The following is a 15,970-nucleotide window of genomic DNA, read 5'->3' on the forward strand; positions in this document are numbered from 1 at the left end:
TGTCGTTGTCTGGTTGTCAGTCGGGCAGTGCCTCATGGACAGATTCACCTACTATAGTAGGATCACTTTTCATTCCTATTCACAAAGTACTTCATAACAAACTCCTAATTCGCGTGGCCACCTAAGGTAAGTAGTCGATACGCGAATCACACAAGCACCACGTAACCTCAATTTATTTTTATGTTCTTGAATACAATTCTTTTAAGAGCCCTAAGGCGGCAAAAATTTATCCATGGGTTACTAGCTCGACGCACTGCTTCAATCCGGCTCGGTACCCCGCACGACCAAACCACGGCGGGCGTCGTGAGCTGCATTGAAGAAGTGGCAACACCGCGGCTGGAGTGGGGCCCGTACCCCGCGGCCCGCCGAGCGCTGGCTGGCGGTCGGACAGAGTGGGCTCGACCTCGCCAACATATCGCCATGTGCTGCCCTGCTGCTAGACGCTGATTCCCTCATTCTCATTTTATCACACGAGAGACGAGTTTTCTCAGAGAATAGGAGGCCCTTGGAGAGCCGTTCAGCTCGAGAAGCGCTGTGATTTATCACTCAACGGAGAGAGCGCTGCCGATGTCTGTTATTCCTTCGTTCAGGTTGGAGTTAGATGGTGGATTAGGCTATATGGCTGGCATATCATGGGGTTAAATCATTCGACCATCCTGGAACTGTAGGAGGATACGTGCCATAAAAGAGGTACTTGTAACAGCTGTATGCTACCTAAACTTCAGCATATAGACCAATTTAAGATGAAAAATTTGAAGCCAGATCTTTATTTATGGAGAATATTGAGGAATATGTACTTCATACATATATGTCTCAGAATATTTCAAAGTATTTTATGGGGTCGGACTCTCAAATCCAAGAGACAAAAAACTAGTACTGTAAACGCGCAAAACAATGGCACTAAAAGATTTAAAACGTAAAAGGTTTTGGCGCAATCATTTCGTCCGTTGGAGCCCGTGAAGAGCATTGTTTGGAGGATGTAGTACCCTGTGCAATGCTGAGGGTAGGGAGTTAAATTTCTTTTGTTGTAGGTATGGTGTTGAGAGCGTAGTACTCTGGGTTAAAGGTACGTAGTGAAATGTAGAATCCGTGTCAAGTTATAGGTGCAATATTGCGAGTTAAATAATGTAGGTGTAGATGGACTTACGTAGACTTGTGGGGGTGGTAGGTCTTTTTCGTGTTGAAAAGAGAAGTGTAATGCTGGGGTTTGAGTGCTTGTGGTGTACCGAGTGTAGTAAGAGTACAGTTACAGATGCAGTGTTGTGAGCGTTGTGTTTCCGTATACTATTGACGGTGTAGTGTTAGCGAGTCCTGGTAGTGTACTATGGAGAACGTTGTGGTGCTGCCCTTGGTATATTATACGGGATCTAGTACTAAGTATAGATCTCTTATGTTCTCTAGGTAATACTGGAAGAGTGTGGGATTTAGAACCACTGACTATTTCGGTGTAGTCTTAGAAATTTAGCGTTGATATGTAGTGTGGTGTAAATGGTAGGAATATGCAGTTGCTGTGTTGTTCAGTGTTAGTTTTCTGTTGTACTAAAGTTGCGATTGGAATTCAGTTCCGGGTGTTTGGTGTTCTCTGTTTAGCGCCGATGGTCAAGTTATTCTAAACGCTGCACTTAGTATACTGTTTTTCATGTAGTGCACAAATGTGTAGTGCTTCAAAGTGCGACAGAGGTAGTGATTTATGATGATGTCTTACGAGACTGTACCTGAGTATATCTTTGAGGAGGAGGTACTGAGGCGGGGAGGATCATCATGTTTGATACTACGTACAGAGTGTGATCTTGGGCGTAGTGGTCGAATATATTGATGAAGTATAATGCTGTAGGTGTAGCGTGAATATATATAGTGAGGGAGTAGCGTTGGAGTAGAGTGTTACGGCAGTAAGAGTGTGGGGATGTAGCAGTCTGCTACGTAGGCGTGAAGTGTTGAAGTAAAACGTGAAGTGTTTGATATGTAGACGTGCAGTGTTGCCAGCAAGCAGCAGGTGTTGTAATGAGGTGTGGTAACAGCGTCTAGTACTGTGGCAGAGTAGCGTTGGGTGTCAAGAGTGTGAGGGTAGCTTGTTCCTCCCATAGCCAGCCAATCATGCCAGGCCGCCCGCCACCGTAGCGTCTCAACGGTCCGCAAGATCGACTACTCCAGGAATTTCCACTCTTACTACCACCTCTATAATTTCAGTTCATATTTTTCACCCCTTAAAGCCTTCAAGATTACATCAAGGTGTTGTAAATGTTATAAATGATCTTAATGTTTGTATAATTCGTAAATCCAGTAGGTTGTTTCAGCTGATAATGAATGAACTAACTTGAACTTTTTTTTTTCTTTTGAGAAGACATAAGCCGTTATTTTTTGATTTCCAGAATTAAGTTGATGGCGAAATGCTCTGTATAATTTAAAAGATAAAAAAACAGGTTGTCATTCAATTCATAAAGTTAATTATCTAAGTTCTGGAAAGATTTATTGACGCTCGAAGGTAATCAACATTTATCAGTTACCTCTAGCGTCTGGCAGCTCGGCAGCGTACAACATGAGGCAGCCTATAAAATACAGCAGCAACTCTCCTCCACCGCTCTCTCTCTCTCCATGTATTTGCAGACCTGGTCTTCCCATTCTACCAGACCCAACCAGCTTCACAGACACGGGGATGTCCCGCAGGTAACACCACAGACACAGACAGTCACGTAGACAGTTCACAGCATATAGAGACGGATAAATCACTCAGGAATATAGAAATATTACGTTCACAGACGTTCAACAGATGCGTAGAATAGCACATATTTAGATTAACCAGGCCTATATACATATGAATTCATTCATAAGTATATATACGTAAAGTGGAGAGATTTATCCATGGCATAATGAATTTCCAAATAGATCACCGAACTAGAAAGACCACTCCAGTAGACCGATAGATTACGTACTTTTAGGCTTAGATGATGCATGTAGGATGTAGATTCCTTTGTAGATGATCATGTCCCTGTAGGTAGAGCCAAGCCCCACTGACTGGTATGGTACCTACTCAGACAATTCATTTCCATACATGCACCTGCCACAAACCACGAACTTCACTTCATCACCTCCATAACTTCCAGTAGTCTACAAAAAGCAGAGATTGGACACTTACCTAATATCAGCACTCACTTGTACCACTAAACATCCTACCAAACGTTCTTACTCATCAGGACAAGAGAGACATACATGTGGTGTTCTTTACTCTGCCTCCCTGACCAACACGTCACAACCATGTTAACTTGAGAGTTGATCACAACAGCCCGACATACTACCCAGCAACACTGATGATGAGAAGAGTCCTAAAAAAAAAAAGGCATCGTCACTGACACCAAAATTCCATTTCTCCCCTTCCTCCCTCACTCGAAGACAAAACACAACCTTGGCAAACAACTCTTGTGACATTAAAAAAGTATAAAGTTATGCAAAGGAAAACATAACAAATGCACTTACGAACAGCACAAACATATACATAAAAAGAGTACCGTTCGTGGATGGATTTGGCTAGGCTGTGAAACCTTAACCTGCCGAGGGTGGGGGTCGAGGAGAGAAAGGACTGTCTGGAGTTGGGATCATCAGATCCTCCGCCCAACAAGGCAACCGATTTTCAGATGTTTATCCTTCTTCGTCCTCGAACGGTAGATGTAGTGTTGAGGTGATGACCTCCACAGTGCCTCACTCACTCACTCACTCACTCCCACAAGGAACTGCTGCTGCAAGTAGTATAAGACGCTGCAAGGCGTAGTCACCTTAATGTTGCACTTCACTCCGTAGTTCTAGTCTGGTTTGCTACTAATACTTCTGCTTTTACTGCTCATGCTATATTTGCTCTCAAGTCACTCATACCGCGGGCTGCAGCTTCGCTCACTCTCATGGTTACAGCGTACCAATTTAAATGCCATTCGAGGAAGATGGAAAAAATACTGATAAATTACAGCATAGTGTTTTCATATAGAAAAAAAAAAGTGTAAAATCTATTCGATGATTCGTGAAGTTCTGCTGAATCGGGATTTTTGAACATCTGCACATTCTCGCTCCTTAACAGGAGGAAGACTCTTGCAAGACTGGAGTCCAGTAGATCAGTTTTCAGTGTTTAAACTCTACATGGCAGGTTAAACTGTTCACTTCAGAATCACTGACAATGTACCAGTTTACTGAACACAGTGAAAAACCTTAAGGACTGCGCTGACTGACGCCAGTCACCACTCACACTAATACACACGGGTTTCCAAGGTGCATTTGTTAACATACATGACCATATGTCACGCACGGGCCCACCCGGGTTCGAATCCTTGGCTCGGCAATCGGTCCACAGCCAACCCAGGTGTTCATCCTCTCCTCGGGGCTGGCTAGTCGATAAATGGGTACCTGGCTTAGGCTAGGAAGTGTAGTGTGCATGCCTATACACGTAGGAGTAAAGACACTGTGCACACATTATACAAGGTTTATGAGACAGGGCAACACGAGGGTAAAAATACTCTCTAACCCCCGGAACATCGAAGTGATAATAGCAGACGTCACTGAAGAAAACACTAAATGCCTGTTTCCAGATCTCAGTTATTTCTCTCTCGGTTTTAGTACCATTATGCTGACACTGTGACGAGTGAGCCATGCTGTAGGATGACCGCCCTGCATCATGCACAAACTTCATTCTTACCAGTAGTGACGTAGTAAGATCCTTATTTATTATGTTCAATTATAAGTTAGTTCACCAATAAACTGTAGTTTCCTAATCTTAGTTAAATAAGTTTTAATATAAGTTTGTCCCCTTACATAGGAGTCTCATATCAATTGATTTACAATGCCATTCTTGATTTAAAACTGAACAAGTTATTGGTCTTAAGTGACAAGAACATTACAATGGGATATGACTATTGTGCAAGGAATGTAAAATCATGTAAATGTAAAATCATGTAAATCAACGCCAAAAGTGGCCATAGGTCTCCCAAACTGTCCCCCCAATTATCTCCCAAGTCTCACAATTATTTCAGATTATCTCTTAAGAGTATATAAACGAGTAGCATCAGAAAGAAAGTCTTGCATTCAGAGATGTGGCAGTGTTTTCTGAGATACATCTCCCCCACTCTTGGTCTTCACAGTATTGACTTCAACAACAACAAAAAATATATATATCATCTCATCCCAATAGAATATTGTGTAATGACATTCAACACTGTGATCAAAATATCTCTGAATGGTTAACATATATATATATAAAAAAAACCAAAACAAAAAAAAAAAAACTGACTGACTTGTAATATCCTGTGTCTCTATATAATCATAAATAATTCTCTAATATTCTAACTGAAGCTGACATTCTCCCCCCCCCCCCAGCTCCCCTCCACTTGTAGCTCTCCTGGTGCAGAAAAAAGAGAAAAGAAAAAAAAAAAAGGTCAATATTCCCGTCTATAATACTTAGTAAACGCCTTCTCTTTTAAAATGTCAATGTAACCCATTTTACATGTACATCAGCAGATGGTCTTCCACCCAAATTCAATCTCACTTTTTTTAACTGCTTAGAAGCCATATTCAAATCCTTGTTCTTGTGTTTACTTAAGGTAGAAGATTCACATTTAAATTCACCATATCTAATGAGAGAGTAAACCCTAGGTGCATTATTCTCGGCACCGGAGTGTTGTCATTACATGAGGTGTTGTACGAGAGGGCTCACCAACGCAACAAGGCGTTACAACTGCACGTAAACTGAACGCCAATAATGTTCCCTCCCTCCCCAATCCCCCTTGACCTGCCCCCCGCGGAGTAGCCCTCAGTGTCCGAGATTAAGTCCTCCCTCCCTCCGTCCCTCCCTCCCTCCTTCCTTCCCTAAAGCCCAGCGAAAAGTACTAATCCGAGGGGATTGTCCTCATCCCTCCCCTAGCGAGGCTGAGGAGGCGCTAGAGCCCGAGGACTGGAGGAGGCAGAAGTCAGAGTCCTCGACGGCCATGGACGAGATCGAGACCACCTATGTACCTACTGCTATGGTCATCGAGAACACCAAATATGCATCACAGGTGAGATTGCTTTCCCACTCGTTTCGATGTTTGCTGCACAAAAGACCCGAGGGAATCGGGTTAAGAGACTCTTCCTTTATCTCAAACTGTCATTCGCTTCGTTATGAAACTTCTTCCTCAAACTGCCTTTCGGTTTCTGATGGCACCGGTCATTCGTGGAATCGACCAAAGTCTTCCTACATTGAAGGTATTCCAACACTTCAAATGAAATCATTCTGGTCCTTTTTTTAAACAAAATCATCTCTGAAACGTCTTGTGTAAACCGGCCTTTGATTCTCCTCTTCCATTCGTAACCATCCTATAGCTGACTCTCCAGCAGATAAAACCGCTCTTTTCGCCACCTTAATTCCCTCTCTCCCCGCCTCCTCCAACTGAACCAGCTACAGATGGTTAAGGGTATGGGCCAGGTGGTATATATACCTCCATACGCCTTAAAAGAGGCACCCCTTTTCACCCAGCTCCGATCCATGCTTGCTTACTTCGCCCGCGACCAAAAACCCAAACTTTCCCTCCTTCTTGGAGTCATGCCTTGGTGCAGTCCATCCCAAAGAAAGGAGACCGTTCTAACCCTTCAAACCTACGTTTTATCTTTCTCATTTCCACCGTTTCCAATCTCTTCGAATCTCATTGACTCCCACTTTCTTAAACACTTAGAATCGCATTCCCTTCTTTCAGAAAGATGGGCCTTCGCGATGCATGGCGTACTAAATATCTTCCATCCTAAGTGCTTCATCTAAGCTCTTCCCTTTCTATGCGACTCAGTGAATCTTTTTGTCGTGGTCTTCATATCTAAAACATCGGACAAGGTGTAACACATCTTGGCTTACTAAAATTCCTGCCATTGGCAGCTCCTCTCTCATGTCTACCTTCCTTTCCCGTTGTTCCCTCGTGGTTTTCGCCGACACACCGACTTCTGTCTTTTATCCCATCAACAAGAGCGTCGCACAGGGATCAGTCCTATCATCTACCCTCCCTCCCTTCATGGGAGATCGTTGTTCAACACTAGTTCTCCCTTAAAAGACAAAAATAACAGTATCGGAGGCTCTAGGGTTAACTTTTCTGTGCTTTCTGTATGCATAAACACCGTATCTCTTTCTCACCACGGATTGCACGTGTTTCTTGTCTTCCATGAGAGGCGTATGTCTCCCTCTCTCTCTCTCCGACATTCCCTTCTGGTTCTGCTCGCGTCTCTAATCCATATGGTCTATCTTTCCCATGTTTCTCTTGCTTTGTGATGAAAGAAAGTCATCGCCTGCGATAAGAGGGGTAGGAGGGAAGTACATGCTACAGGCATGAAATAATTTAGGGCCACATTATCCCATATATATATAAATCTTTCTCTCTCGTCTGTTAACGCCAGCAAACACAAACCCCCACACCGAAAAGTTCTACTGATCCTACCATCTCCCGCGTCCCTAAGATTACTTTGTGTGTCTACGCGATGATACGGACGACGTATGATGGCTTCAGGGCAAACAGCCCAAGTTTTACCACCCAGAACTCTTGTGTCCAAGTTTTTTTTCGTCCTTTTCTTTTCTTTCCCAAGCCTCCGGCACCCATACTCCTTACGATGTTTGTTTCCTCAGCCATTTCGAGGTCTTCGTCCCTTGTCTTCTAGAGTAACCCTTGGTGCCCCAGCAGCGAGATCCTCATTCTAAGACCCGGTTCCCATTTGCTATTCTTTTGCTACACTGCCTCAGCCCCTGTGACCCCACATTGTACCTCCCACTTCCCCGTTTCGTCTACCACCATAGGCCCCCTCGTCCACATTACACAGTGTCATCCTCTCAAGCCAAGCTTCCAAGCTATACCATCCACCACTTAAGCTTCCACGTTCCTACCACCATATCGTCCACCATTCCAAGCTTCCACTTTCCTACTACCATACCATCCATCACTCCAAACCACCATGTTCCTACCACCATACCGTCCACCACTCAAAACTATCATGTTCCTTCCACTATACTATCCATCACCCTGCACTACCATGATCCCACCACCATACCATCCACCACTCCACGCTGCCATATTCCCATCTCTATACCATCATCCAACACTCCACGCAACTATATTCCTACCGCCATGCAGTCCACTGCTCCAAACTGCCATGATCCCCTCACTACCATACCATGAACCCTCTTACCTTTCTATGTCTTGAGCTTTCCCTCCCTTATCAGGCTTGCCCATCCTGATGTAAGGTCATCATATGTTTACCTTTCGCATGACCTTAAATAAGCTCCCTTTTCCCGTACCGCTGACACGGCTTGACCTTTTAACCTTTGCTATTGACCCTACGCGACCAGCGGGGCCCATACTTTGTTCAAAGTTCATAGGTCAGAGTTCACGGCTTACTGTTTACGGGTCAATGAACCTGTCATGTTCTTTCGTTCACTCTTCGTTTTGTTTCTATCATTTTACTGTTCGGAGTTCACAGCGTACTGTTCAAAGTTCATTATTTATAATACTGTTCAAAAATAGTCGGCCCTTTTCATTTCCGTGGGGATGACGGGTCGTACAGGTTAAAAGTTCATATGATGCTGAATGTCCGTAGGTAATTGTTCAGAGTTCATTGTTCATCAGCCATGGCGTATAGGTCATTGGTTAGAATCTGCTATTCATTATTCAGCACAAATGAATTATATATCAGTTACTGGTCATAATGTGTGTGTGTGTTCATGCTTCGTAGGTTGCCAATCATCGTACTTCAGTAACATATATTCATGATTTGTTCATCAAAATCTTCTCTCTCGTTAAAGACAATGGTCGATGAATGGGAACCTGCTTTAAGCTGTTTATATATATATTGTATCTACTGGATGTGTTGCAAATGAAACGTCTGAGGACAATATGTAGTGTGAGGAGGGTTGATTGAAAAGAAATGACAGGGTAAGTGAGAGAGGCGTGTGGAAGCAAGAGAATGATGCACGAAAGAGGTGTGCTGAAATGGTTTGGACACATGGAGAGGATGAGTTAGGAAAGGATGATTATGAGAGAATATATATATATATATATATATATATATATATATATATATATATATATATATATATATATATATAGTGAATAGAGTGAATTGGATCGATGTGGTATACCGGGGTTGACGTGCTGTCAGTGGATTGAATCAGGGCATGTGAAGCGTCTGGGGTAAACCATGGAAAGCTGTGTAGGTATGTATATTTGCGTGTGTGGACGTATGTATATACATGTGTATGGGGGTGGGTTGGGCCATTTCTTTCGTCTGTTTCCTTGCGCTACCTCGCAAACTCGGGAGACAGCGACAAAGCAAAAAAAAAAATATATATATATATATATATATATATATCAGAAGTGGAGGGAAGAGGGGAAATCTAAGGAGTGCTTGGAAAGATAGAAAGATACTCTGACGGTTTAAAGCCTGAACATGCAGGAAGGTGTGAGGAGTGCGAGGGATAGAGTGAACAGGAGTAATGTGGTATACAAGGGTTGACGCGTTATCATTGGACTAAATCAGGGTATATGAAGAGGTAAGGGAAACCACGGAAAAGTCTGTGGACTGGGAAAGGCTCTGGTTTTAGCGCATTATACATGGCAGAAAGGGTGCTGATGTGAGCGAATGAGCCTATATCTTCGTCTGTCCCTGGCAGCGCTTAGGAAGCTGGCCATATCTACAGGGCAGGGTCACAGACTATGCTGATGCTGTGAGTGTCTACGTGAATGAGTGGGGAGCAACTGAGCAGTACACCAAGTGTTCGGTGTCTTCATTGCGGACCGTGAGCATGGAGTCTTGTGTAGAATCGGTGTTTGCAGTTCTATAGGGATAGGTGATGTCCAGAGCGTAAAAAGGGAAAGTGTGACTCTTGTATGTCTGGGGAGTGTGGCTTCAACGGATGGTATTTAAGAATGTGTTGGGAGGACGTTTGTAGAATGTCTGTCAGTTCATTTCAGTATATATTCTTTAAATGACATCTGTGTCTTTAATATATTTACTGATGTTATTGGTTATGATGTAGTAATGTGACTAGCGTTGCCTTTACCAATGTTTTGACGGAACTATCTATATTTCAGTTGCTCTTGCAGGGCCGCAACGGAAGTGCCGGATGCTGCCGAGGGCTGGCGTCATGCATCAAGCGCACCGTAGACCGTGACGATGCCGGGAGCCAGGCCGGGGGCCACCGCTCAGGCTACAACACTCCGGGCTACAACACCCCGGGCTACCACACCCCGGGATACAACACTCCGGGCTCGGCGGAGACGACCCTCCCGTCGTCCGTGTCCCGGTGTACCTCCCTCAACTACATTAGGGAACCCTTAACTGTGACACCCACGAGGTACCGTCAGAACTCCATGATTCCTCTGGTGGAACGGGCCGAGCGACCTGACCACCACCATCCTCACCACCACCATCATCAACACGGAACCTCTGCCACGCTCCCGCGGGCGGAAAGCACCTTAGGTGTGGGTGCCGGTCGCAACCAGATGGGCGGTGGGCGGCTCCAAGCAAGGTCTCACTCTTCAGACTCGGTATATACCATCTTGATTCGACTGCCACACGAACCATCGCAAGATGGTCCTTTACACCCTCCTTCCATCCTGATGATCGAAGAGGAAGGACAAGATGGCAGTGGGACGAACACAGGTCACAGGCTGAGGTTCGACAGGGGTACGTCCCCTCTCGCTCGACGAGGCGATTCTGTATGCTCAGATCCTAGCGGACAGTCGACCAGGGTGGAGTGTTCTCTACATCCGGGAGGCCCTGAAGGGACCTCTCCCATCTCCAACCGCAGAACATCCCACGCTCCTGACATCAAGATTCCTCTAAACGCTAAAATCATTCCGAAGCAGCTGGCCAAGAACACGGTGACCGGGAGTGGCAACTCTGGCGGGGCTGTCGTGGGTGGAGGCCCCAACACCGCAGCAACCATGCCGGGCAAGAAGAAAAAGAAGAAAAAGAGCCAAGAAAAGAAGCAAGACCGCAAGGCAGCCAAGACGCTGTCAGCCATCCTGCTGACGTTCATCGTCACCTGGACCCCGTACAATGTGCTGGTTCTCCTCAAGACAGTGCTTGCATGCAACGCCGATGACTGCATCCCGCGACAACTGTGGGACTTCTCCTACTATCTATGTTACATCAATTCCACCATCAACCCGATGTGCTACGCCCTCTGCAACGCCGCCTTCAGGAGGACCTACGTTAGAATCTTGACATGCAAGTGGCACAGCCGTCGCAAGCAAGGGGTGCAGCGTGGCTACTACAGCTGAGGACGTGTTACTCGCCGCCTAGCACAAGCCACTTACCATCTGCTCTTCCTCCTCCACCTGCACTGGCTGGCCAGCATCTGAACCTTCACATGATACGAATCCTGAGCAGTTATTTGTGTCTACCATGACTGAATGAATGAATATCCATGTAACATATCTTATAGTAGAAAGGAAAAGAAACAGAGTCCTAAATTTTAGGAGGTCTACTCTCGTGAACACTCGACAGACAATTTCATCAAGAGTGTTAAGGAAACTTAGATGTTTACATGGAAGACCCGGAAAAAATATTCATCTGGGAGTAGATGTGTGTGGAGTTACTGGAGTGAAAGAAAAAAAAAAAAAGGAAATGAATCATAAATCATGTATCATAAATTCATGAATTGTAAAATGTCTCGTGTCACACATGAATCACATTTATGTACGTTTTAGCGTGCGACAAAAAAACACACACATAAAAAAATGAAATGATGACATGTCGATCTCTTCAGTCTGTGGTGGACAAGGCGAGGCGTACATGTACGAACGTCTGCCAAAACACACACACACACATAATCCAAAGATGGTCACCAAGTAGACCAGACGAACCTTAGAGGGTACAAGTGGTCTATACTGTTCCTACTCAATGGAGAATACGCGAGGGCCATTAATGTGTTTATACGGAAACCGAAGTTTTCAACAGGTTCATCTGACTTTCATATTCGATGTGCGAGAGAAAAACAAAAAATCGTTTTCATCCACCAGGCAGTGAAAATCTCAGATGATACACACACGAGCGCGCAATGTAATCGTCTCTTTGCAGACGTTATTGTCGTTCACTTTCCACGGGGGAAGAACACCACCTTCGTCGCCCAACCCCGACCGTCTGCGGCCAAGACAGGCCTGCGCGCGGGCACGGTGCCCAGGTCCGACCCCCAGTGGCCAGCCAGCCATACTTTTCCCCACACATTTCCCACGATCAGTCTTGACGAAGTAGTCTATGTTTTAGCAATTCTATTCTTTTACCACCGGAGTCGATGACGATGTGCCATCGTAATTAGGGAAGACTCAGCCTTGCAGAGCATAGAAGTTACTCGTGAATTAAGTGAAAACTGCTCCCTTGTGTATCGCCGTGACCCAGTGGCCATCTGGCGTGTATATATATATATATATATATATATATATATATATATATATATATATATATATATATATAAAGCCTTATGAGCGTATCAGTGCGAGGGAGGCTTTTCGTACGTATGCAAAAGTGTACTGCATCGTGATGTGGTCACGCCGTACAGAGGTGAGTGTGGTGAGCAGCTGGTGTCCATACAGTAGCCTGAAGTCTGTACCACAGGTGACGTCTGCGCAGCAGATGATGTCAGTGCAGTAGCCAGGTGGGGGATGATCAGCACCGCTCCTCGAACAGACACACACACACACCTCTCTCAAACTGAATCGCCCACACTGCAGCAGACAGGGGGATCATGTTTTGCATCACACCCAGGTTACTACGGACGCAGATTCACTCCAGGTGTGCGAGTACAAGACTGAAATCCCATTGCCGAGCAAAGTGGAATATCACACAAACACACACACACACCTTCTGTGATCCGTAGTATCTTTTACAATCAAGACGTTCCACACGACACCCGGAGACCGCTCGCTCACGGTGACGCAGTTCATCGCCACCGTCTTGCGACAGCGGTAAGGCCGCCAACCCGTGTTCACATACCGCTGGGAAACAATATTTGACACCCATCTTTTTTTTTTTTTTAAAGGGAAATTTGGGATTTTCTTTTTTTTTTTTGTGAGACTCATGGAATGGTGGTTTATCTGGTCTTAGGTAAGAGGGTGTATTTCAGTCCGCGAGGACTATGGTAAACCCAGCACTTCGCTGATAGCATCTTTTTTTTTCTTTCTTTCTCTCTCTCTCTCTGTTTTTTTTACCTCTTCAAAGACGAGTCGATTTATATATTTGTCACAGGTGTGTGTGTGTGTGTATGTGCGCAGTAGGAGGGACGTCTATTATGTAGCGGTCTTAACCGATCGCCTGATTCGTTTCGTCAAGAATTCTGCGAAACAGCACAGGACAGACAGCAAGCAAGCAATACGAGGGGTTCCTCTCAGGACGTATTTCAGTAACACTCAACTCTTTCCCCCCAGGGTAGGTGGCCGGTCCGTGAGATGTGCGGTCAATTGCGACACCGAATTCGTACGTTACGTTCGTAACTTCGTACCTTTGTTAAATAAATAAAAAAAAAAGATGAGTGACATGTAAATACAACGGGAAGGTGTTTTTCCAAGATGGTTGCCTTGAGATTTTTACACAACTGTACAAGAAAGGGTTAAGACAGTATTTATGATTGCTCATGTTATGGTTTATGAGATGGAGAGAACAGAAATATCTGATATATATATATATATATATATATATATATATATATATATATATATATATATATTGTATTTATACATAACTTTCATTCGTATGTCAATCGGAGTGCGTGTGTGTGTGTTTAATGTTTACATATATATATATATATATATATATATATATATATATATATATATATATATATATATATATATGTGTGTGTGTGTGTGTGTGTATCTGTGTATATATGTGTGTGTGTGTGTATACATAGAGAGAGAGAGAGAGAGAGAGAGAGAGAGAGAGAGAGAGAGAGAGAGAGAGAGGCGGGGGGTGGGGGATTGACATATTTAATGATATTAATAACGAACGAGAGAGAGAGATCACCACAGCGTGTGCTGCTGTGAGAAAGCCCACCGCTGGCCCCCAAGCAGGCGCCCTTGGCTTCATGCCAGCCCTCACAAGCTGGGGGTCTGGGATTCCGGGCCTAGAACCCTCAGGGTTAAGGCTGGGGCTACTGGTCTGCAGCCCTCAGGGTTAAGGCCGGGGCTACTGGTCTGCAGCCCTCAGGGTTAAGGCCGGGGCTACTGGCCTGCAGCCCTCAGGGTTAAGGCTGTGTATCCGGGTTTGCAAAACGAGTCTTTTAAAGTTCTGTGTTTACACAATCCATCCAATGTAAGTGGGAACTTATTTGAAAGACAACAGGCAGATAGACGGATCTACGTGTGTGTATATGTATGTATGCAAGTATATATATATATATATATATATATATATATATATATATATATATATATATATATATATATATATATTATATATATAATCAGACGTAAGCGGACTGTTGGACAACGCAAAATCGATTACAAATTATGATTTATCCATCAATAACTTATTCTTTTCGCAGTTTTCTACGTTGAGGGTTATAAAATGGGGGGGTAACAAATTTAAACAGCTCACCCGCCAGCGACGCGAAATGAAACGAGTCATAGCGTCGCGTTACCAACAAGCACCTTCTTCGCCGTTATCTGTAAATCATTTCAGAGTTTTGATAAATACCTCAACTTAATACAGGTTGACCCAGTACAACGCAAATATACCGGAGGATAAATAAGTAAATATATATATATAAAAAAAAAAATTACCCAGTAAATTACTATGTACATGTACCCGCCTCAGTGTTGTGTGTGTACCACGTATTATCTTCGTTGTTTTTTAAGATATAGAGCGGACGGTCTTGGTGGCTGCCGAGAGCCGCGCTGGCAACTCCGGCTCGGGCTGAGGTTTAAAAAACCCAGGGGGGTTGAGGGGTTAGGTGGGGTGGGGGGGCCATCTTGTGTTTGCGCCCGACACCCACATCCCAGCCTCTCGTCACGTTATGTATTTAAATTTGTATTTACATATTTGTGTTTATTTCACGGATGTTATTTGAATTGATGGAACTAAATATTAGAGTTAGAGGATATAAATATATATATATACATATATATTTAACGATGAACCTAAGTACACAGGTATTTATATATATCTGATCCTTGACCACAAACAACCCATAGACGACGTAGTGGTTTAACATATATGAATACAAATAATTATCAAAAAAATTATATATATATATATAGACTTGTCCATATGGAGTCTTGTCCCTCAGCCCCCACCCACCCAAAAAGGCGTGGATATCCAATCTTTTTTCATACATTAATTTCTGATAATAAGCGTAATGTTTTCTTGAGAAGAATATATGTCTGCCATCCTTTTTATCATCCAAGAGATTTGCAATGTAAATTACGAATGTAAACAACGCCATTTGCAGTGTGTTCCATCTCTCCCTAAGTATGATCGGCCACAACTGAACTGTGTTGTATAAACCAGATGTACCTACCTACAAACCTTGCCCTGGTAAACTATTATATATATATATATATATATATATATATATATATATATATATATATATATATATATATATATATATATGTTCTTCTTGGATTAAACAAACAACCCCCTCTGTCAAATGAAGGTAGATGAAACAGACCACCTAAACTCGACGAACTTCTTTAACCCGAAAAAAATGGGAAAAAAAAAATACAGATCACAACAATGAAGTCATTTTTCAAAAAAAAAAAAGAAAAAAAGAAAAATGGAGACTATAATGAAATGGTGATGTTTGTTAATTTATACCGCTTGGTGCAAGATGATTATAATCTGTTTAAGCTATGATCCTGGCGACACTGTATGTTGTATTATACCGTTTTATATATATATATATATATATATATATATATATATATATATATATATATATATATATATATATATATATATATCCTTGTTAAGGCAAGGCTAATCTATA

The 15,970-nt window shown here is 43.4% G+C and overlaps 1 protein-coding gene across 7 annotated transcripts in view; it reads left to right on the forward strand.

Moving 5' to 3' along the window:
• mAChR-A (muscarinic Acetylcholine Receptor, A-type) overlaps positions 1–15,636 on the forward strand; it is a 461,181-nt gene extending 445,545 nt beyond the window's left edge. For 4 of the 7 annotated variants that reach the window (XM_071690083.1, XM_071690089.1, XM_071690084.1 and 1 more), the window contains 3 exons: positions 2,605–2,664; positions 5,897–6,029; positions 10,074–15,636. In XM_071690083.1, the coding sequence (XP_071546184.1) occupies positions 2,605–2,664; positions 5,897–6,029; positions 10,074–11,267 (1,387 nt within the window). In that variant the 3' untranslated portion in view covers positions 11,268–15,636. The remainder of the gene's footprint in view (positions 1–2,604; positions 2,665–5,896; positions 6,030–10,073) is intronic. The other 3 variants (XM_071690085.1, XM_071690087.1, XM_071690088.1) reach the window with 3 other exon arrangements.
• The last annotated feature ends 334 nt before the right edge of the window (positions 15,637–15,970 follow it).

This window comes from Panulirus ornatus, chromosome 48 (assembly GCF_036320965.1).
Source record: "Panulirus ornatus isolate Po-2019 chromosome 48, ASM3632096v1, whole genome shotgun sequence".
Classification (NCBI taxonomy): Eukaryota; Metazoa; Arthropoda; class Malacostraca; order Decapoda; family Palinuridae; genus Panulirus; species Panulirus ornatus.